Source organism: Oryctolagus cuniculus, chromosome 1 (genome assembly GCF_964237555.1).
Source record: "Oryctolagus cuniculus chromosome 1, mOryCun1.1, whole genome shotgun sequence".
Classification (NCBI taxonomy): Eukaryota; Metazoa; Chordata; class Mammalia; order Lagomorpha; family Leporidae; genus Oryctolagus; species Oryctolagus cuniculus.
In genome coordinates, this window is record NC_091432.1 from 111,704,044 (window position 1) to 111,719,605 (window position 15,562).

At 50.2% G+C, this 15,562-nt stretch overlaps 1 protein-coding gene across 2 annotated transcripts in view; it reads right to left on the reverse strand.

Annotated features, from left to right (window-relative positions):
• Positions 1 to 15,054, reverse strand: part of LOC100339782 (histone-lysine N-methyltransferase 2A) — a 27,997-nt gene extending 12,943 nt beyond the window's left edge. The window contains exons 1-7 of one of the 2 annotated variants that reach the window (XM_070047172.1): positions 14,937 to 15,054; positions 10,785 to 10,946; positions 10,403 to 10,588; positions 5,950 to 10,198; positions 4,876 to 4,956; positions 3,955 to 4,022; positions 2,270 to 2,440 (exon numbers count right to left, since the gene is read on the reverse strand). In XM_070047172.1, coding sequence (XP_069903273.1) covers positions 2,270 to 2,440; positions 3,955 to 4,022; positions 4,876 to 4,956; positions 5,950 to 8,363 — 2,734 coding nt within the window. In that variant the 5' untranslated portion in view covers positions 8,364 to 10,198; positions 10,403 to 10,588; positions 10,785 to 10,946; positions 14,937 to 15,054. Of the gene's footprint in view, positions 1 to 2,269; positions 2,441 to 3,954; positions 4,023 to 4,875; positions 4,957 to 5,949; positions 10,199 to 10,402; positions 10,589 to 10,784; positions 11,085 to 14,936 lie in introns of those variants that run through there. The other variant, XM_070047174.1, reaches the window with a different exon arrangement.
• Positions 15,055 to 15,562: the final 508 nt, after the last annotated feature.

Consider the following 15,562-nt stretch of genomic DNA (forward strand, 5'->3'; position numbering starts at 1 on the left):
GGGAGCTGGATCGGAAGACGAGTAGCTGGGACAAGAACCAGAGCCCACATGGGATGCCGGTACTGCAGGCAGAGGCTTAGCCCACTACGCCACAGAACTGGCCCTAGTTCAATTTTTCTTAAAGGGTACTACTACATTAAGCTTCCTGAAATTCTGTTTTTTTTTTTTTTTTAAGATTTTATTTATTTATTTGAAAGGCAGAGTTACAGAGAGAGGGGGACATGGAGAGAGAGAAAGAGAGATCTTCCACTGACTGGTTGAATCCTCATATGGCTGCAACAGCTGGAGCTGGGCCAGGCTGAAGCCAGGAGCCTGGAACTCCATTCAAGTCTCCCACAGGGGAGCAGGTCCCAAGCTCTAGGGCCATCTTCCACTGGAAGTGTGGCAGCTGGAACTTGAACTGGCACACGTATGGGATGCTGGGGTCACAAGCTGCAGCCTAACCTGTTGCACCAGAATGCGGCCCTTAAAATCCTGCTTTTATTCTACTCCTCCAAATTTTGAGAGGCCTTGTGGCTTGGCCCTGAAAGCCCTTCAAAATCTATGCCTAATCCACCTTTCCAATTTTTTCTTTCATTACTGTCTGATGAGGATTTCACCTTCCCACCTGACATTATTCCAAACCTCAGCAATGCACTCCAGTCTTTCCAACCTTGCTTATTCCTTCTTTTTAGAAAGCCTTCCCTATTCCTCTCTGCCCAACTCAAATTCTCATATCTCCTTTGATAGGATGTCTACACTATTAACCTTCGGAGGTTTTTTGGACATCCATAATGCAGCCACCACCTTTCTCTCTGCTGAACTGTACAGTAACTACAGCCTGGAGAACATGGACTAGTCCTTCAAGGATTAATGAACACTGTCGCTCTCCCTCTTCGCGGAGGAACGACACAGGACCCTGCGCTGTTCTTTTGTCTGCTCGGCCCTTCCCGGGTTTGCTGCTGGTTCTTCCTGGGTTGGCTACCGACCCCTCCACCTCTGTGGAGGGGCGGGCCCCCCTGCCACTTTCCCCACTTCCGCGGGGGAGCGGCACACCGCCGGCCGGCTCTCTCGGGGGCTGCTCAGGTGTTCCTTCAGATAGATGTTCCTGGTGCATGTTGTCTCTCTCCTCCTTTATAGTCCTCTTCCACCAATCCCAACTCTGCTACCCACACGCCGAGTACGCTGCTCTCCTCCAATCAGGAGCAGGTCCTGCTGCTTATTGGTTGAACTGGAGGAAGCTGTGTAGAAGCTGTTTCCTCCTCTCCCAGTGCCATATTGTGGGAGAGCAGATGCATAGAATAAGTCTTAATTCCAGTAATAGTCTAGTCCGAGTTGCTCCCCACAGAACACCAGCAAGCTTGGGATACAAAGATGAATAAGAGAGTACAATGCCAGCCCTTAAAGAGTTCACTATTGAGTGGGACACAGAAGTCAAAACATTCCTAAAGCAAATTGTGAGCTGTGCAGAACACCTGAAAGAAGGAAGAATTGAAAGAGGGGAGGGGAGTGCTCCTCTGCCTCAGAAGGTCAAGAAATTCTTCTGGGCTGCCTTTTTTTTTTTTTTAAGATTTATTTTTTAACTTGCGAAGCAGAGTTACAGAGAGAGGGAGAGAGAGAGACAGAGAATCTTCCATCTTCTGGTTCATCCCCAAAACGGCCACAACGGCCAGAGCTGGGGCGATCCAGAACCAGAAGCCAGGAACTTCCTCCGGGTCTCCCACATGGGTCTAAGTATTTGGGTCATCTTCCACTGCCTTCCCAGGCCATTAGCAGGGAGCTGGATTGGCCTTTGAGTACCCAGGACTCAAACTGGTGCCCAAATGGGATGTCAGCGCTGCAGGTGGAGGCTTAACCTACTGCACCACAGCAGCGGCCTCTCTGAGCTGGATCTTGAAGGGGCAGCTGGAGTTTCCCAGGTTGGAGGTGCGGGCAGGAGGCAGGGAGAGGACTCCAGGCAGAGGGAAGAATGTGGGTGAAGGCACCCAGGAGGGAGAGCACGGACTTGATGGGACACAAGGAAGTGGCAGAGACAAGGCTGGAGGGAGAACTTAGCAGAGTTCACATGTGCTCTGCTAAGACGTGTGCCATCTAAAACCTACGATGCTTATGACTAACCTTTCACACAAGTGATGGATGGTTCTCCAACAAGACAAATGTCTCAGGGATAGGAAAATGTATATTCTTCCCAAGTACCCTCCGTGTGTCCAGCTTCAGAAAACTGGCCAGCTCGATCAGCCTGAGGGAGAGTGCCGTGGAGCTGGAGCGGGGCCTCCGCGAACCCACTCACCTTCTATACTCTCTGCACAGATCTGAAAGCCATCATCACTGGAAATTTCAAAAACGCGGCCTTTCTTGGGCTTTTTCTCAGCAATGCTTTCCTTCCGCTTTTGTTCCTGCTGCAGCCACAGCATCAGTGGAGAGCTGAAATTGCTTTCCTCGTCTTCCGCTGTCTTAGGCTCTGTAAGGGGGAAGACCAGCGCCAAAGTGGTTGCACTAACACAGCTTCTTGCGCACCTGTGTGCGAGTCCTCTGTGCTTACCATCACCAGGCGCCAGGCCATTCCGTAGCTGGCGTTTTTATTCCACTGACAGAGAGCAAAACTGAGGCTCACAGAGCCTGCTCTAAGCCATAGCTGGAGAGGCTCACAGGGCATTTCCTTGCACACAAAGTTAGGCTGTGTCTATGGCAGTTTCTGTTGTAACAATTTGGTAGTTTTTCAATAAATAAAGGCCCTCAACAGGGTGGGTGGGTGGGTGGGAGAGAAGTAGTAATTTGTATGAAGTACTTAGTATGTCTATGAGACACTCTCATAGGAACTTCAGATAAATTAATTCCTATAAACCTTACAACAAGCCAGTGTAGTAGTTATTATCTCCATTTTATTTATTAAAAATTTTTAAGTTGGCTGAACCTTGGATTAGCATAATTTATTTTTCAAATGCTTTACTTATTTGAAAGGCAGAGGGAGAGAGACGGAGAGAACTCCCATCCACTGGTTTACTCCCCAAATATTGCAATGGCCAGGAATCGGCCAGGCTGAAGCCAGGAGCTGAGAACTCAATCCAGGTCTCCCACACGGGTGGCAGGAACCCCATTACTTGAGCCATCACCACTGGCTCCCAGGGTCTGCATTAGCAGGAAGCCAGAGTTAGCAGCTGGGACACAGGCATCCATCCTAACTGGCGACTTAACAACTAGGCCAAATGCCTGCCCTGTAATCTCTGTTTTAAAGATGAGGAAACTGAGACAGACAGAGGTAACTCAGGCCAAGTTCATTCAGCCAATACATGTGATGCTAGAGGGTTCCAAGCCATCTGGCTCCGGAGCCGGCACTACCAATCACCGCCCCTCACTGCTGTCTTACATAAGCAGACATGCCACCCCTCCAAGGAGCTGGCAGCTCAGCACCTGTGGGAACATCCCAGATCCTGGGCCGAAGCATTTCTTCACCCGATTACTCTCTTTTGGGATGTCCCCTCTACAGAGCTGGGCAAGGCTTTTATCCAGAACTCTCTTAATTTTGAAGTCATCAGCTGTTTCCTGATCAGATTTATTAGGAGAGACAGAAAGTGCCCTGCAGATTTTGGTGTTGTAACCAAAATCTGAGTACCTGATGAAAATGAAAACGATTCTTGGTTTCTTTTAGTAAAACTGACGGATGAAGCCAGGCTGTCACTGGCTATTTCAGTCTCGCTGCCATTAGAACAGCAGAGTATCTAACGCACTGTTCTGTCCTTCAACTGGCAGCCGGTCCCCGAGCACACAGTGGGCGAGCCCCACACCAGCAGAGAGGTGCCCTGAGTCTCAACAGCCTTGGAGCTCAGACTGTGTGTGTGCGTGTGTGTGTGTGCATGCACGAGTGTGTGTGTGCGTGTGTGTGTAATCTAGAAAATCAGGAGGTGAAGTTGGTGATTCTGATAGCACTTTTAGCTTTGAAATTCTCTGATTCGAACCCGTTACTCACTCACATACCTGTATTTTCTTGCTCGTTTGCTGCTGGATTTTGTGCAGCCTGAGCCTCTGGAAGAGCAGCCACTTGCCTGAATGAAACAAACAAAAACCCAAGCGTGAGACGCGGCACCAGCTGGTTCTCCCACTCAGACCTTGAACCTCCCTGGGATCTGCCACGCAGCTGTGCCACTTACATAAAACCAGCGCCAGACTGCGGCCACACGGTGCTTTGTGCAGCACCTGCTGGACGGCCACCACCACACTACTGTACTGTGGCACATAAAATAAAGCCATCTTTATGCGATTCTTTCCTGAAAAAGTGACATTTAAGTTTCTGCTCCTGAAGCTGTAGACTGTGCCCTCATACCCTTAGTATTAGGAGAGAATGAAAGGACACTTGTCAAAAGCAGTTCTACACAGTTCCTATGGAAGTGAGGTGGTTTTACTAAATAAAAGTAAATTGCTTGAACCTGTAAAGCCACCATCAGTTTTCACTCAAATGCTAAAACAACCCAAATGTGTACCGACTGACATCAAACCTACTAGTTAAATAAATTCCTACAGACCCACGCCTAATCCTGCAGGCAGCCATTGAAAGTGCAGGGCGTCTCCAGGCACTGGCATAGGAAGACGCTCCCGAGAGCACTCGATAGGTGAAAAAGCCAAGTGCAGACAGTGCATGCAGCCGTGTTTCTCTTAATGTCTATCTGTACAGATCCAATACACTCTGAGCAAGTCACCTGTGGGGAGCAGAGCGACACCAACGGGGAGCCGTTACCTATTATTTAAAGAGCTCTGTGCAAGCTCCCCACAAAGCCTGTATGACTTCCATTTAGAAAGCTTTGGCAATACAACAAAAATCACTGCAAGTCAGGAAGGGTTTTGTAAATGAGGTGGACGCAAGTGAGGGCTTCCTCTCGGAGAGCTAATCCTCCAGCTTACCCTGTGGGCTGCCCACACTCCTTTTGTGATGGCTCCTCCACACTGGCTGTGCCCTGCTGCTCGGCCTCGGCTCCTGGAGTCCTGCAACACAGTCATTTGTGTCGTTTCAACAGAAACTCACTGCCACGTGCACGCACAGGTCGGCCTACAGGACTCTTCCAGGACCTGATCAAATCTGCGAGCTGTCAAACTAACCAACAGTCATAAAAGCCAGATAATGGTAGAAAGCACAAGGAGCCTACTGTACTGCCAGAAATGTTCCTGTATTTTGGTCCGAACAGTGGTTACATGAGTGCATATATCTGCAAAGATTCACTGGTGTGTTTTAAGTGTTATACTTCATGCATGTTATACTTCAGTGTCAGTGTTTAAAAAGGACTCAAAGGGATTCACAACAAGGAGCTTTGCCCTCCAAATGGAAACAGTCACTCCCTGGGATCCTGAGGCTCAACAACAAAACCTCCACAAATAAACAAAAGGAGCAAACAGCAGCACCGTTTGAAATCAGAGCAAAGAGTAATTAGAAGTGTGGTTCTGGGGCCAGTGTTGTGGCACAGTGGGTTAAGCTGCTGCCTGCAATGCCAGCATCCATATGAGCGCTGGTTCAAGTCCTGGTCAATCTACTTCCAATCCAGCTCCTTGCTAATGCATCTGGGAAAGAAGTGGAGAATGGCTCCAAGTCCTTGGGCCCCTACAGCCCATGTGGGAGACCTGGATGGAGTTCCAGGCGCCTGGTTTTGGCCTGGTCCAGCCCTAGCCATTGTGGCCATTTGGGGAGGGAACCAAGAGATGGAAGATCTCTCTCTCTCTCTCTGTAATTCTTTCAAGTGAATAGATCTTTTTTTTTTTTTTTTTAAAGTGTGGTTCTATCTGAGATAACCTGCTCATGGATGGAACTAAATTTTGCTTCATAGATCACCACTGGGAGGAAAAAAAAGAAAAATCAAAGTCAACCCCCCCAAATTCCCTAAATGCAACTTGAACAGAGGATGGTCCCTCCCAAAAAGGACAGCAGCCTCTCAAGCAGAGCCTGCAGCCCCCTGCCCCAGCAGAGCTACCGTCTGCCTTGCTCACCCTGTGACAGAGGCCAGGGGTGCTGTGTTGGCTTCTTGGTCTGGAATGTGTGCTTCAGAAGAACTGGTCCGCAAATGGGAAACTTTGTGCTTCTTGCCAGTCCCTTTGTCCAGAGGCAGCTGAATCCGTTTGATTTTTGGTTTGGGTTTAGTGGGAGCTGGCCCTGAGGGGCTTGCTGACTGCTGTCCAGAGGGTGGAGAGCCTCCGGGAGAGGCTGAGCTGGCTGAGCTGGCTTGCATAGCTGAGGACAGAGCCTTGTTCTGCTCCAGTCCCACACTGTTGGGAGCATCCGCTGTCTGGGTGAAGCTGGACGCCTGGGTCCCTGAAGCAGAATCAAGGTCACGCTGGGAAGAGAGAAGCCCTGCTTTGCTGGCAAGGAGCTGGTTCACGTGCTGAAGCCGATAGTGTTCTTCGGCGTCCCCAGAGGGTGAAGCAGCTGTTGCGCCTGCGGTCTGCGTCGAGGGGAGCACACAGATGCTCGATGCTGCTGGCACGGCAGCACTGGAGGGAGTCTGCGACGTCCCCAGCTGGGAAAATACTCCTGAATTCGGTGCTAAAGTCACAGGCTGGTCCTGACTTCCCAGGTTCTGCTGGCTAGCTTTGATTAAAAGATTGCTTATTGAGCCAATATCGGGGGTCCCAAGCAACCTGGGATTGGTTAAGGTGACATGTCCTGGAACTGATGTGCTACTGGTAGGGGCAGTTGTGGTTTGCATGGATACAACGTTCAAGACGGAGGAACTGGAGGCCAAGCCAGACGCAGGCCCCGACGTGAGGTGGCCGGCATCCTGGCTTATGGTTGATGTGCCCACCACCGTGGCAGCAGTTCCTCCCACACTCTGTGGTACCAGGGGTGCCTGTTCAAAATACATGATGCCAGATTTAGACCTTTTTATGATGTTGGGGACGGTTCGGTGAGATGAAGTATTAAGTGAGCCCAAATCTACCAGGTTGGGATGATTTGAAAGCTGGGAGGGTGTGAAGTTAATCAGTGTCATATTAGAAACCACATCGGAGGGGGCAATGTTTGAAGGGGTACTAGAGGGTGCAAGTTTTTTATTCTTTCGGGTCTGCAGATGAGATATGGGTCTTTTCTTGAGTCCAGAGGATGGAGTGGCTACTGTGGTACTGAGGTCTGTCCTCTGGCTGGCTTCTGAAACCAAAAGTTGGGGATCTGGAGGAGGCTGAACCCCAATGAGGAGGCCTGAAGGAGAACTGCTGATGCTGGGTGGGAAACTACTTTGAGTAGCTGCAGGGAAGGAATGTAAGTGCTGGTGATGAGGCATGGGGAACAATCCTTTGCTAGGAGGAGGGAACAGAGATTGAGAAGTTGACAAGCTTGGATTTAGTCCTGTGGTTAGGGTGAGACCACTTCCCATGGGCCCCAGTACTGAAGTATTTGTCTCCATCACACTGGGTGTAGAGCTAACAGAAGAGGTCAACTGAATCTTTTGGGTCACTCCATTTGGAAGAGTTTGGAGAGCATAAAGTGGTTGCATGTTCTGGTTAACAACAATGAGTTTCTCAGTGGCTGGTTTCAGGTGGGGTGGAGTGGTCTGGACAGCTGCGTTAGAAATCTGAGATGGGCCAGGACTATCAGTAGAATTGGGCACATACTTCTGGTTCTGGATGGGAACAGTAGGGGAAACAGGTACCTGTAGGCCAGGGGTGCTACTGTTTCTAGTTAAATCCTGATTGTTGCCATGACCTTGCTCCACAGAACCGCAAGGGGGGCTGGAGATGTGGTCTGCATCCATGTGTCCTTGGATAAAGTGATCAGGAGTCATGTGGCCTTCGGGAGTAGGCTCCACCCCTGGGCTCAGCAGTGCCGGCTCACCTTCAGAGGAGGCTACGGACTTTTCTGTGATGGTCACTCTCTTCTCCCCTGAGTCTGACATTACCGCTAGCCTGCTGGGATTCTGGCTAGGGACAGTGGGACTCCGGGTGGTCAGGACAGAGAGGTCAGATGGTAACTCCAAAGGCAACTCAAACTGCTCCTCCGCCGAGATGGAGGAGGAGACACTACTGTCCACGGGTTCCGTCGTTGGCAGCTGCTGGGAAAAGACTTCAAAAAGACCCATGTCCTTTTCGCGATTACTGTCGAGGCCCAGCCCTTCGCTAAGATTCAGGAGTTCTGACGAAGACGACTCTGGGCTCTCCCCCAGAGCCTGCATGGACGGAGTGTTCTTTAGCACAAAGTCCATGATGTCTGAAGGCAGGATGTTGCCACAGTCGTCGCTATTGTTATTGTCCGAGTCGGACTTGAGCAGCTCAGTATTATAGGTGTCCAGTAAATTTTTGTCTGATGGGGTGCTTGTGTGGACTCTGCGGCTTGACTCCAGTGAGCTGAGCTGGGCTTCCAAGGAATCCTGGCCCTGGGTTTTGACTCGACTGACTGAGTGGCAGTTATCCATCTTGGGCTCATTTTTGTGGCCAACGGAACCCTTGATGACATGTTCTTTTTCTCCAGCATCTTCAGGTTGGTCAATCTTTTAAGTTCTCGGTTCCATTTTCTTTCCCACTTCTTTTCGGAATCTGGCTGCTTTTCCTTGTTGTGGCTGTAACACTAGTATCACTCTCTGTCCCGTCATCAACACCATCCAACTGTGAAATCTTTGGAAGATCGCACTGCTCCTCCTCTCGGAATAAATTATGGGACGCCAGCCGCTCCTCTCCACCGGATGAAATCACCGTCCTGGTGAAGTTGTAATAGTATAAGTCGTCCTCATCTGAAGTGCTTAGGTCATCGGCCCCGTCCACCTGTCCTTCGGCTGATCTCTTGCCTCGTTTCTTCCCCACCGAGCTGCTGTAGAACGGAATGTCTTCCTCGCCATAGGATCTTACTCCATAGAGTGGAGTGAGCCCAAAGAACATGTTAGATCGGGCGCGGGCACTGCGGCTGGGGTACCTCCTCTTGAAGGAGCCATCCTCCTGAGGCTTGGGACCGTCTGGAAGCATGAGGTTTCTGTCCTGTACCGGAAGATTCTGATAGTTGTTACTCTGAGAATCCTGAGATAAGGTATTGTTGGGGCTTGGCTGGGCCACTGGGCCATCTCCTGGACTTTCAGAGGCTGCAAGTGGCTCTGTGGGAGATGCTGACTCTCTTTGCAAAGGGGAAGCAGGACTACCGTCTTTCAAGGTGTTTTTGGACTGATTCTCACTTTCCATTTTCAGAGGTGTCAGTGTTACTTTGTGCGTTTCCGGGGTGCCTGTAACTCTTTGGCAGGTCCTTCTACTTGCATGGATGAAGCTTTGGGAACTCCTGGGATAGAAAGGACTTTCTCTCCAATTTTCTTGGCAGAAACATTGTTACATGGCCGAGGCCCCATAAACTCAGGAGTCAAAACCTCATCAGCAAACTCTGGCTTTAGATTTCCTTCCTCATCAGTTGCCACCTGACCAGGTTCCAAAAATGACTTACTGGAGTGCTTTTCTTTGAAAGTTTCTTTGCAAGATTTTTTCCCTTTCTGTCTCCTGTCTCTGGAACTGGACCCCACATGTTCACTGGAAACAGATGATCTGTTGCCCATTCCAGAAAGCTTCAAGGTTTTGACATCATTACTGTCATCTGGGGAGGGGTTTGCTGACTGAGTAGAATCTGTGTGTTGGTCTCTATCATTCCTTTGCCCTCTTGAATGTAGCTGTGAGAAGGAGAGGGCCTCTTTAGAAGAAAACGGCACTGAAGAGGGTTCGGCAAAAGTGCTGACTTTGTTAACATTCAGTTCTCCAGATACGGTGTTATGAACCTGCGGGGCCAGTTTAGGAATCCCTGGGTAAGCCATGTTGTGTGCACATCCCTCTGAATTCTTGGAACTCAGCACTTTGGTCTTCTCTCCTTTTAAAGAGGAGCTCTTGGACGTCACGTCTGAAGCACTGGGATGCTTCACTTCTAACGGTGAAGCTCCATCCAAGGGACTGGTTTTAGTACCCACAGTAACCACTGTCCTTTGCAAATTTGAAGAGGGCGTGTTTGGCCCCAAATTAGTGCTTGAGTTCAGTGACCCTAAGACATGGTCAGCTGCCTTGGCACTGGACCCGAGGTCTGCAGCGGTCCCCGTGCTGGAGACTGAGGAAGCACTATTCCTGGAGTAAGTGTTCCCGGCTCGCATGGGAGACATGATGCGGAGTTTGGATCGCTGGGGTGACAAGGAGGAAGTACTGTGACGCCTGGAGCCAATGCTTCGAAGTCCAGAGGAGAGTAAAGGATCACCCACCGTGACGATTTCATGAGTTGTTGGGGTAGGACTTCCTGAACAAGAGAGAACAGAATCAAGTCTATCACAGATGAAACAAATGGGGGAAGTCATTGGTTTCAATGTCTTAACTGCAGATATTTACAGATAACTGAAAATCTATGCTTTCAAGTTAGCAAGAGATAAAGTTGACTGAAAGAATTACATATTAACCTTGAGGCTGCCTTTCTTGGGTCAAGTAGGTGAATGACGTCCTTTACCTGCAGAAGGCAACGGCCGGCAGCCAGGGGATCTCTGTGTTGGAGAGTAACTGGGTGCTCGAATCCTGGGGACTTTGGAGATTACATGATAGTAACAGGAGCCAGAGGCTTGCGAGTGTGCAGGTCGGTCTGGTGACAGAGGACTTGTATTTTCCACTGTGTTTTGACTCTCTTTAGATGAACTTTCTGTGGTAGGGAATAAAAACTCTTCACCAAAAAAGTCCAATTAAAATCAAACCAAAGAACCAATAACAAGCCAGCTATTAGGTAAATGCCAAACTAGACTCAAACAAAACCTTTCAAGTAAATGACTTCTCTCCCATCTTTCAATCCAGTGTCCTTCCAAAGATTGAGTTCCGGTCCCGCCCTAGTGCAGACTAACCTGTAGACGACGCGGGGCTGTGGGCTATGGTCCTGTTTTCATCGTGCTCAACGGTGCTGTTGATGTCTGGTTCCACGAGCGGGGGGGCAGCACTCCACTATCTTGCACGTGTACACACAGCGCTTGCGGGCATCCGTGGTGCTCCAGTACACCCTGGAACACCTGCACACAGATCGGACAACATCACTACAAGTGAGAGGACACAGAAACTAAAGTTCACCAAAATCTGGTCTCATCCTGGGTTCCCTGGTCTCCTTGATTTAGAGAATGTGCTCCAACCTTTCTGAAGTCCTTGGTGTTTCCTAGCCTTTAAAAAAAATCCTGCAATCCTGCATCATATGCAAACAGAGTAAAATGCAAAAAATAGCAAAATATCCTAAAACCTAGAGAAAAAAAGATACTGCTACAAGAAATTGGCCTTCAGACAGGGACTACCATGTACAAAATGAGGCCCTAACATAAAGGAAAGGGCAAACCTGAGCTGTTTCCTTTGGGAGGAAAGCCCCAGGAGACAAGGGAAGTGTAACTGCTTCGACTCTGCCAAATGCTGTGGAACCCATGGCGTGCAAAGGGCGACTGGTTAAATGCGCAGCACAGACTGCCACATCAAAGATGGCGTGCAGAAATACTCAGGGTATATACTGCCAAGAGGGAGAGGGAGGAGAATTTTTACTTTTATTGTCAGCTTTTTAGATTTTTTTTTTAAAAAGGATTTACTTTTATTTGAAAGGCAGAGTTACAGAGAGAGAAGGATAGAAAGAGAGAGAGAGAAAGAGAGAGGTCTTCTATTTGCCGGTTCACTCCCCAGATAGCCACAACGACCAGGGCAATGCCAGGCCAAAGCCAGGAATCTAGAGCTTCTTCCAGGTCTCCCATGTGCATGCAGGGGCCCAAGTACTTGGGCCATCTTCCGCTGCTTTCCCAGGTGCATCAGTAGGGAGCTGGATCAGAAGTGTGGCTAGTTCCTCCCCTCGCAAAACTCGCGTGAAATGTCATAGCCGGGCTATGAACACTGGATTCAGGCCACGTACAGAACATTTCCTTCACGACAAGGATTCCTCACATATTTTTAAAAAGAAACAGAAAAAAATCTGGATGTTTTTATGCGAAATATCCTACTCTGTAAATATTTGCAATATGAATTTGCTTTTTTTTTTTTTGGTAAAGACTTATTTATTTTTTATTTGAAAGGCAGAGTTACAAAGAGAAAAGGAGAGACAGAGAGATCTTCCGTACACCGGTTCACTCGCCCAGTGAATGCAAAGACTTGGTCTCCCATGTGGATGCAGGGGCCCGAGTACTTAGGCCATCCTCTGCTGCCTTCCCAGACACATTAGCAAGGAGCTGGATCAGAAGCAGAGTGTCGCTCCCCCTCTTCGTGGAGGAACGACACTAAACCCTGCCTAGGCTTCATATCCGAGTCACGGCACCATTATGTCGCTCCCCCTCTTCGCGGAGGAGCAACACTGAACCCTGCGCTGTTCTTTCGTCTGCTCGGCCCTCCCCGGGTTTGCTGCTGGTTCTTCCCGGGTTGGCTACTATCCCTTCCACCTCCGTGGAAGGGCGGTTCCCCCTGGCCGCTTTCCCCACTTCCGCAGGGGAGCGGCACACCGCCGGCCGGCTCTCTCGGGGGCTGCACAGGTGTTATTCAGATAGATGTTCCCCTTAGATGTTCCTGGTGCATGCCGGCTCTCTCCTCCTTTATAGTCCTCCTCCGCCAATCCCAACTCGGCTGCCCACACGCCGAGTACGCTGCTCTCCTCCAATCAGGAGCAGGTCCTGCTGTTTATTGGCTGAACTGGAGGCAGCTGGGTAGAAGCTGTTTTCTCCTCTCCCAGCGCCTTATTGTGGGAGAGCAGATGCATAGAATAAGTCTTAATTCCAGTAACTCAGTCCAGTCCAGGCTGCTCCCCACACAGAGCAGCTGGGATTTGAACTGGCGCTCCGATATGGGATGCTGGCATGGCAGGCAGCAGCTTAACCTGCTCAGCCACACGCCAGCCCCTAGTTCACATGTTAGTAAAACTCCATGAGTGCTGGGTTCACCCAGAGTTCTACACCAAGCAGATGGTGGGGAAAAAAACAGGGCTTTGGGCTAAGGACGTATGGGGAGGGGACACATGGGTGGCTTCTGGGGTCTTGAACTGCGACTTGTTGATCTTGGTGCTTATTCTATAGATGTTACATAGTATTATATAGATAAGCTCATGTGAAAGTGCGTCAGGTTGTGCACTTATAATTTGCACACCTTTCTTAGGCATGTGAGAAAGAAATTGACAGGTGGGGGGGGGACGCTGGATCGTTGGTAGGAAGGTAGACGCTAGCCTATGGGTGTGAGAGGGGCTGAGGAAGCGGAATTTCCTGCAGCTGAATGTGGGAAGAAACAGAGAAGCAAGCCTCAGAAGCAGCCCAGCATTTGCTCTTCAAGTCTTGCCCAAATCGGCCAATTATCAGGAGGGTCCCAACCCTCCCCCAGGGCAGCCTGGGGGACCCTTCCCTAACACTGTGCTGATAAAGCCCCTGAGGAACTTCACCAATCCCTCGCCCAGAAACCCCTCCACCCAGCCGTGTCCAGGAAGGGGAGGGACTAGGAGAAGCAGTGGCCAGACGCTGTCACGCTGCTGCAGTCTGCATGCCGCCTGGGCTTTGGTTCCTTGCTGAGGTGCCCGCCTGGCCTCCTAAGCCCTCTGCCTCGCTCACGGCTACTCTGTCTCACGTCTCGCATGAAGGCAAGGGCCTCTGATCCGGCCACCTCTGGTAACAGTCTCCACGCAGACAACTTTACAGTTCCCCAGTCCTGCGGGAGACCTGGATGGAGTTTCAGGCTCCCGGCTTCAGCCTGGCCCAGCCCCTCCCAGCCCCAGGTGCTGTGTCCATTTGGGAGTGAACCAGCAAATGGAAGATCTCTTTTTCTTTCACTCTGCCTTTCAAATAAATAAAATAAACCTTTTTTTAAAAAAGGGTATATTTTATCTTTACAAGGAAAAATTCATGAGAGAGAATGTACTTTAGTAACAGAATCCCTGAAAGAAGTTTGATGTGCTAAGATCATTCTTATTTTCATATTTAAATGCTTCTTTCTAAATACTTTGATATCTAAATGTGTCTTCCCTTTAATTCTCCTTTTCCTCTGCTTTCCACGATTCATACCTTTCTTTTCTCTGAGGGTGGGGTGTGGATGACCCTATAATGTGTGCAGACTGGGACACTGTTGAGAGTGCAAGAGTCCTGGTGGACATTTACACTCAAAAAACACGTGTGAGCCAGGACTGCCCTGGCCCGCGAGGATGCAGGGTCACCCTCTCTTATGACGGTTCTAAAGCCATGAGCCGGGACCAGGCGACTTCCCAGGCCCCTTGCAGCCCCGTAGGTTCTGAGAGGCCTTGTTCTGACTTACAAAGCTTCACAGACCAGAAACTCCGGATGCCACAGGTCTCATGACCACGGTGCTTCCTCGTGGATTCGCTGAAAGCGGCAGAGCAGGGAGGCTGCCCCCACCCCGCCCCGCACTCCCCCCACTTCCCGCTGAGGCCCCGTGCCTGCAGGGGGAGAAGCAGGTCTGACTCCTCAGAAGCCTTCCGGCGGAGCGGGCACACAGGAGCTGGTCCAGGCAAAAGGTGAATCAGCAAGAGTGAAAGCCCGCCCACCTGGCTCGGTGGGGGGCCCGCCCCCGGCTTCGCCGTGCGGAGGACTCTGGGAAAAGCCTGGGGCGCTGCTCCGTTTTTCCCAATTGCTCCAGCGTTGTAGGCGTCTGCTGGGACCAGGAGGAAAAGAGGCTTTCGAAGACCCAGCAAGATAGGAACGTTTAAGGTCGCCACCTTCGGGCGGGTGCTGTGCAGCAGACTGCCACCCACCCAGAGTCCTGGCTCCTCCGCTTTCCATCCAGCTCCCTGGCTAACACTGCTGGGAGGCAGCCCAGAGCACTCGAGTTCTCCTCCTCCATGTGGGAGACCCAGGTGGAGTCCTGGCTTCTGTCTCAGGCTGGCCCCCCAGCACGACCAGTGAATGGAACATCTCTCTTTCTCTCTTTCAAATAAGTAAATAAATAAATCGTTAAAAAATAAAATCATCACCTTAGGTGCAAACTTTTATTCTAACAACGCTGATATTATTCCAAACACTTTCAAAATAACACTTTTGGAGCTGCCTTACCTGTCTGCCCGGGCCCTGGCCGGAGCCCCTTCAGGACAGGCTCTGCATCTTACCTGTCCCTCCCTTGCACTGGAGACTGCTAGCTCCTTGTCGCACCCGGCAGACACTTGGCTTGAGTGAAGTCGGGTTTACCGAAGCCTGCTCCTTGTACACTGCAGGGCCACCAGGCAGTGTGGAGCGCCCTCTGGTGGAGCTTAAAGAAGCGACAAGGATGGAGATCTGAAGTTCAATCCCACCTTTAACTTGTTTACCTTTGTGTCTCCAAAGTAAGATGTCTGCTTCCAACAATAGTTCCCACCTTCCGCTATTTCCAGCCTTGAGCAAGCATGAAAAGAGGGGAACAGATGCAATATAGGTTTGACTTAAACACTCACATATAATATGTCAACGTTAAACTAATTGAGGTGGACGTATGGCTGGGTGGTTAAGATATGTGTTGAGCTGCAACAGGCCACTCCCTGGGTTCATTCCCGCCCTGGATCCTGACTCCAGCTTCCTGCGAACGCAGACCCTGGGTTCCTGCCACTATGTGGGAGAGCTGGATTGAGTTCCTGGCTCCAGGCTTCAAGCCCACCCAGTCCAAGCAATTGTGGGTGTTTCAGAAGTGAACCACCAGATAGGAGCTC